This window comes from Melopsittacus undulatus, chromosome 12 (assembly GCF_012275295.1).
Source record: "Melopsittacus undulatus isolate bMelUnd1 chromosome 12, bMelUnd1.mat.Z, whole genome shotgun sequence".
In the NCBI taxonomy this organism is placed as follows: Eukaryota; Metazoa; Chordata; class Aves; order Psittaciformes; family Psittaculidae; genus Melopsittacus; species Melopsittacus undulatus.
In genome coordinates this window covers 2,886,563-2,893,417 of record NC_047538.1, presented here as the reverse complement: position 1 = coordinate 2,893,417, position 6,855 = coordinate 2,886,563, and the positions used below count along the sequence as shown (strand labels likewise).

Genomic DNA, 6,855 nt, shown 5'->3' with positions numbered 1-6,855 from the left:
GCTGAGAAAGTTGTGGCTGTTCAGCCTGGAGAAGAGAAGCTGCGTGGAGACCTCATAGCAGCCTTCCAGTATTTGAAGGGGGCTATAAGGATGCTGGAGAGGGACTATTAGGGACTGTAGCGATAGGACAAGGGGTGATGGGTTCAGACTGAAACAGGGGAAGTTCAGGTTGGAGATAAGGAAGAAGCTCTTTAAGGGTGCTGAGGTACTGGAATGGGTTGTCCAGGGAAGCTGTGAATGCTTCATCCCTGGCAGTGTTCAAGGCCAGGTTGGACAGAGCCTTGGGTGCCATGGTTTAGTGTGAGGTGTCCTTGCCCATGGCAGGGGGGTTGGAACTGGATGAGCTTAAGGTCCTTTCCAACCCAAACTATTCTATGGTTCTATGAATTTTGTCCCAGTTTTGGGCTCGCTGAGGAGGGGGAAGGGGCAGTGCTCAGATGGAAGATGTGGTTTGCAGAGCTGGTGTGATCTGTGCCCATGGAGGGGGGAAAAAGGGATGATTTACGTAATTAATTATAATTAAATTAATGTAATTAATTGAATGTTATTAATGATATTGCCACGTGCTGACCCCGCTGCTTGGTGCTGTGCTGGATAACCCTTGGAGGAGCAGGGTAAGGGGCTATTGGGTGCCTCTGGTTGAACTGGGGTCTGCTGGCTGCTCTCTGGTCCTGAATCCCTCTAAATTCTTATTAATTCGTTAATTCTTATTCATTCTTAGTAATTAATTTTATCAATTAATTATTTAATTCTTATTAATGACGTAATTGTTATATTTAATGTCCTTTAACGATGAAATCGGGTTAAAACGTGTCTCAGTAACGGGCTGCTTCCCAATCCCCGGCCAACCCCTTGCAGTGCGCCCTCCTGCCCGCCAGGGGGCGCGGCGGCGGCGGCTGGTGCTGAAGCCCCTCCCCTCCACCCCACCCATTGCGAGCAGGGCGGTACCATGGAGGCGGCGGGGCAGAGCGGCGCCGCCATGGCGGCGGCGGAGGAGGACTACGAGGCAGTGCTGTGTGTGAAGCCGGCTGTGCACGTCTACCGCCTGCCGCCGCGGGCCTCCAACCGCGGATACAGGTGGGGCCTCCGCCGTCCCCACAGCCCTGCCCGTGCTTCGGTCCCTTCCCATGGCGCCCTCCTGGCCTGGGGGACTGGGGTGTGCTTGGGAGCTGCCCCTCATCCCCACATCCCCCTCATCCCCCATATCCCCTCATCCCCCACATCCGCCATCCCTGCCCCTGACGGGTATGGGGCAAGCAGGGCCCTGCACCCCCACGAAGCTGCTTTCTTGCTGCCGAAAGGGAAGCGAAACCTCTTGCTGGGTCCCTGCCGTCTGTTTCCGTGGGTGCAGCCCTTTTGGGGTGACCCGAGGGGTGTCCGGGGGAACTTCCACCTTCCAAGGCGCGGGGGGGTCTCCGGGTGCTGTTGCTGAGGCGGATGGGCTCCATGGGGATGTTCCCGTGGGTCTGCATGCGCTGTTTCCTGGTCCTGCAGGGCTGCGGAGTGGCAGCTGGAGCAGCCGGCATGGAGCGGCAGGATGCGGGTCACAGCCAGGGGCAGCGTCGCCTTCATCAAACTGGAGGATAAAACCACGGGTAAGGAGGGGAGAAGGGGATGGATCCATCGGGTCCCTTCTCACTGCAGGTGCTGCAGGGGGGAGTGTCCAGAGGAGGCCATGGAGATGCTGCGAGGGCTGGAGCAGCTCTGCTCTGGAGCCAGGCTGAGAGAGCTGGGCTGGGGCAGCCTGGACAAGAGAAGGCTCCTGAAGGGGAGACCTGAGAGCAGCTCCAGTGCCTGAAGGGGCTGCAGGAAAGCTGGAGAGGGGCTTGGGACAAGGGATGTAGGGACAGGCCAAGGGGAATGGCTTGAACCTGCCTGAGGGGAGACTGAGATGAGCTCTTAGGCAGAAGCTCTTCCCTGTGAGGGTGCTGAGGCACTGGCACAGGGTGCCCAGAGAAGCTGTGGCTGCCCCATCCCTGGCAGTGCTCAAGGCCAGGTTGGACACAGGGGCTTGGAGCAGCTGCTCCAGTGGAAGGGGTCCCTGCCTGGGGCAGGGGTTGGAACTGGAGGAGCTTTAAGGTCCCTTCCCACTCAAACCATTCCGTGTTTCTGTGGTTTTTCCAGGAGAGCTTTTCGCCCAGGCACCAGTGGAGCAGTTCCCTGGCATCGCTGTGGAGAGCGTGACAGACTCCAGCAGATACTTTGTCATCCGGGTCGAAGATGGGAATGGTACATCCTGATCCATGGGGCACGTGATGGGGAAGTCACCTCAGGACATCCTCATTGCCCTCACTGCTCCGATTTGTGAAGGATTCTTGCTTTCAAGTGCCAGAGATTCCCAGCATCCAGTGTCAGAGGGATGAGTTCTCCCACTCCCATGGCTCAGACACGCTCTGGCCTCCACCAGGAACTAAAACCGACTTGATCTTGTTGCTTGGGGTTAACATGAGGACACAGGATCATCATCCTGATGCCTCCCTCTGCTTTCGCTCTCTTATGGAAATGTTAAAGCTGGTTTTACTCACCCTGCCTCAGCACCCTCACAGGGAAGAGCTTGTGCCTAAGAGCTCATCTCAGTCTCCCCTCTCTTGGGCAGGTTCAAGCCATTCCCCTTGGCCTGTCCCTACAGGCCCTTGTCCCAAGCCCCTCTCCAGCTTTCCTGCAGCCCCTTTAGGCACTGGAGCTGCTCTCAGGTCTCCCCTTCAGGAGCCTTCTCTTCGCCTGTCCATACAACCAGTAAACAGAAGACATTCCCAGTCCTGTATCTCAGCCCCATGAGCCCAGCTCCTGGTGGAGGAGGCATCAGGCACGATGGGATGTCCCATCCCTCTTCCTCTGCTGCTTTGTCTTTCCAACCCTTCCTGTTCCTCCTTCCCAGGCCGCCGTGCCTTCATCGGAGTTGGCTTTGTCGACCGAGGGGATGCTTTTGACTTCAACGTTGCTCTCCAGGACCACTTTAAGTGAGTTTGTGCCTCTCCCTGGGTCTTCCCAGCTCCGTTTTTGTGGCAGATGTTCACCAGAAGTGGTGGAGAGGAAGTGGGAGGCACACTTGGGTGGTGTTGAGAAGTGGAAACCCCTGTTTCCCTATGCAGACAGTTCCCCTTCTCTCATATTGCCCACTCTACATTAGCAAGGTCCCAAACTGCGCTTCCCCATCCAAAACTGAGCAAATTCCTTAACTCCTTTCTCTCTTTTCTTGTGCCACCTGTAAGGGGCTGCTCCTGCAGCACTGGGATGCGGATGCATTGCTCCAGCACGGAAGGTGGCAGCTCCCATCCAGCACCTCTGAGTCACTGCTGCCAGGCAGAGGGGATGATTTGGGGCTGGACTGCTGCGGGAGAGCCTCAGGCTGGTTCCTGACATCTCCTTTCCTGCTTCTCTGCTTGCTGCAGGTGGGTGAAGCAGCAGAGCGAGCTGGCCAAGCAGGCTGAGAACCCGGAGCAGGGCCCCAAGCTGGATCTGGGCTTCAAGGAGGGACAAACCATCAAACTGAACATTGCGGTGAGCAGCTCTTCCAGCTCAATCCCACCTTTTCCCTTGGGTGGAACAAGAGGAAGCAGCAGCTTGTCCCCAAAATCCCTTCACAGAGCCCTTCACGATAATGCTGCAGGCAGGGATCTGGTTGTGGTGTGGTTCCCAGTTCCAAAGCTGGGTCTGTGGGTTTGTGGTGGGGATTTGAGGGTAAACCCATCCTTGCTCTGACCCTTTTGCAGTGGGATATTGCTGCAGAATGGGTTTTTTTCCCCCAGGATAAAGAGTTTGGCTTTGGGAAGCTGTGGCTGTGAGGAATGGCACTCGGGCTCTGGATTTAAACCCAAATTTACCTCGTTTCTTTCAGAACATGAAGAAAAAGGAAGGAGCAACCGGGACCCCCAGACCCCGGCCTGTGGCTCCTGGGAGCCTGAGCTTGCTCCCACCCCCTCCCGGAGGAAAACTTCCTTCTGGAGAGCGCCCATCCTCACTCTCCAATCCTACCCCGCTCCCAGGCACCCCCATCACAGGTCCGTGCTCACACAGCGGTGGCTGTAAAGCTCTTTAGGTTCTGTTTCATCCATCAAAATGGGGGAAACAGCAGGGAATTTGGGAATAAGAGAGGGAAATAATCTCTGGTGTTTGTGTTCTCTTTTCCTGACTTCCCTGGTCACCAGACTCCCTCTTGTCCTGGCCACAGCCGACTGCTGCTTCCTCTGCCTCCACCAGTGATGTATGGGGAGACTTTGCCAAAGCTTCAGGGTGAGGCTTTGTGGGGTTTGATTCCTGCCCATTTCCCTGTATGTGGGGTTTGATTCCTGCTCATTTCCCTGGATAAACCCATTTGGGGAGGGGAGGAGGGCATGACTGCACCCAAACACCCCTTTGGGATTTCAGAGCACTGCACATTGCATCAGTGCAGTGCAGGCCTATGGGTGCTGCCTTCCTCTTCCTCCCCATCTTCCTCTGGGAAGTTTGGGCTGATCCTGCAGGATCCTCCCTGTGTCCCATGGGCCCTTTTGGCATCTAAAACCTGATTTTTTTTCCCCCTTTTTCTTCTCCAGGTCAGCTTCTACCCAGACAAACACAGGCTGGGTTCAGTTCTGACCCCATCCTCTCAGCTGCTCTTCCCTGCACGGGTGCTGGGATCACTGGGATTCCTTCAGGACCAAAGCAGCAGCTTCGGGACACCCTGCTCCTGCCCTTAAATCCCACCTGGCATCCAAATCCTGCAGTAAATGCCAGGGAGCAAACACACAAGTGCCTTCAAACACTCCACATCGGTGCTCTCTGTCTTGGGCAGCTTTCCAGCCTGGATCGCAGGAAACCTCCCGAGGCTTCTCCATTGGGAAGAACAAGCCATCAGCTTCATCACCTCCCCTTGATAACAGGAGGGGGAGTGAATGCTCCCAGGTGTATGTGCTGGAGCTGCTCCATGTGTATTTGGGCTGGGAAAGCCCTTCCCTCGGTGGGAGCATCCTCCTGGATTCATCTCCCCTGCACGATCCTGATGAATGCAACGCTGAGCGTCGCCCTGATCTCTTCTTGAGTGCTTGCCTCCACGGTGCAGGAGGTGGGGAGCTGGACCTCTGCCTTTCCATGCTGAAATTCCTCATTTCTTGCTTGGGGAAGTTCGGTTTTCCCCCTCTTTTTTGGGAAGACACGGTTTTACCTCGTCAGTTTATGAAGGACAGGACCTTGTTGGTCTCTTTCACAGAGCTGGGCTTAAGATTTCTCTTTACACAAATAAATATTTTCTTACCTATTTCCATGATGCTTTTGGGGGGTCCAAAATCCTGCTCCTGTTATATTTTTTTCCCAGTGTTTTGGGGTTTTGTGGCTTTCATTCCCACCAGGATGATGGTTTCAGAGTGAAGCTGCGCCCCCAGGTAGGGATTAATGCTTCCAAATGCTTTTGATGCCCACGAGGAATGTTGTTCCCTCCTTAGAGGGGCTGGGATGTGGTTTTGTGGTTCCCTCTCCTTGCTTGTGTCGAGGAGACAGTCTTGGACAGCAAAGCACAACAGACACTTGTTGCTTAGCAGTGGCTTTATGGTTGGCAAAGACTCCAGGAGAGGAAGGTAAGGAAAGAAATGGGGGGGAAAGGAGGGATTTGGCATCCCCATCACCTGGGGGAGCCTCGAGGCAGGGACCTGGAATGCCCTCAATCCCATCCATTCACGCTGTCCCCCTCCCTGTGCATCTCCGGATGCTTCCCCAAGCCTTTGGGGCAGTGATGGGCTGTGGGGCAGAGCTGGGATTTACTTCAGGAGCAGGGATACTCCAGCCCCCGGTGTGGGGAATTTCCCCACAGCTTTTCCTGCTGGATGGGGGCACAAAGGCCTTTATTATCCGGGAGAGGGGGGGTAAGTTTCCTGCCCTGGGGTGGCTGCAGAGGCTCCTGGGGGGGGGGAACACACATCCCAAGGGGACTTTTACTGCATCTTGGCCTCATAGCAACCCCACATGCTCCTCCCCGGAGCTTTTCCTGCCAGAGCAAACCCTGGCGCTTTAATGAGCTTAATGAGAGCCAGGGCTTAAGGAAAGGGCTCTCTCCAAGGAGCTCCTTTCCCTGTGGGAGCCAGCACCATCCTGCCGGGGGGACAGCACCGCAGCGTAAGCCCCTTTCCACTCATTCTGGGCACGGGATTGGTGGGGTTTAGTGTTTTCCATCAGTTTGATCGTCCTCCTCTTGCCGAGAGCCTTCTTGGCTGGGTTTTAGTGACAAATCCCTGTGGATAGGGGGGTTGGAGGTGGTGGATGTTGAAGTGATCCATTGGGAGGCATCGGGACCCCTGAGGCAGCCAGGAAGAGGAGGGTCCCCGCTCGCGCCGTCACACAGGGAAGAGGAAGGCAAAAGGACAGGATTTCGGGTTAATCCCGACCACGCATCCGCTTTCCTCTCGCAGACATAGAGCCCCAAAAGCCCCTGGGAAAGGGGGTTTGGAGCAAGGAGCCTGCAGCAAAGGGATGCCAAGGACTCAGCGGCCACCCATAGGGAGCCCATGAGTGATCCGGAGGCTGCGGTTGAGGTGGGGGCCCCACATTGTCCCTTCCTGGTCCCCCCCATAGCGGGATCTGGCGGCTGCTCTCGCGGGAGCCGCGGCAGAAGGGGTGGATCAGGTCGGTTGGTGGCACAAGGCACCGGTGCCGTGGGGTTTTGCCACCGCAAATGGAGTTTGGGAGGGGAAATGGCAGCTCGGAGCCGGCTCCATCGCTGCGGCTGCAGTCGGGGTGGGTTTGGGGTGGCAATGGGGAGATGCAGCGCCCCGATGCTCATAGGGTGTCACTGATCCTGGGAGTGCAGCTGCAGAGCTGAAGTGGTTTTGTGATCACAAACTTGGGTTTGTGATCAGTTTGTGAGCCATCAGAACTGCACCTTTG

General features: G+C 56.1%; 1 protein-coding gene across 1 annotated transcript; it reads left to right on the top strand.

Moving 5' to 3' along the window:
- Positions 1–946: 946 nt before the first annotated feature.
- Positions 947–5,240, top strand: NECAP2 (NECAP endocytosis associated 2). The gene is made up of 8 exons (XM_005145415.3): positions 947–1,077; positions 1,495–1,595; positions 2,125–2,229; positions 2,879–2,960; positions 3,393–3,501; positions 3,839–4,001; positions 4,149–4,233; positions 4,536–5,240. Exons 1-8 carry the CDS (start codon positions 950–952, stop codon positions 4,576–4,578), a joined length of 816 nt encoding a protein of 271 aa, XP_005145472.3. The 5' UTR covers positions 947–949; the 3' UTR covers positions 4,579–5,240.
- Positions 5,241–6,855: the final 1,615 nt, after the last annotated feature.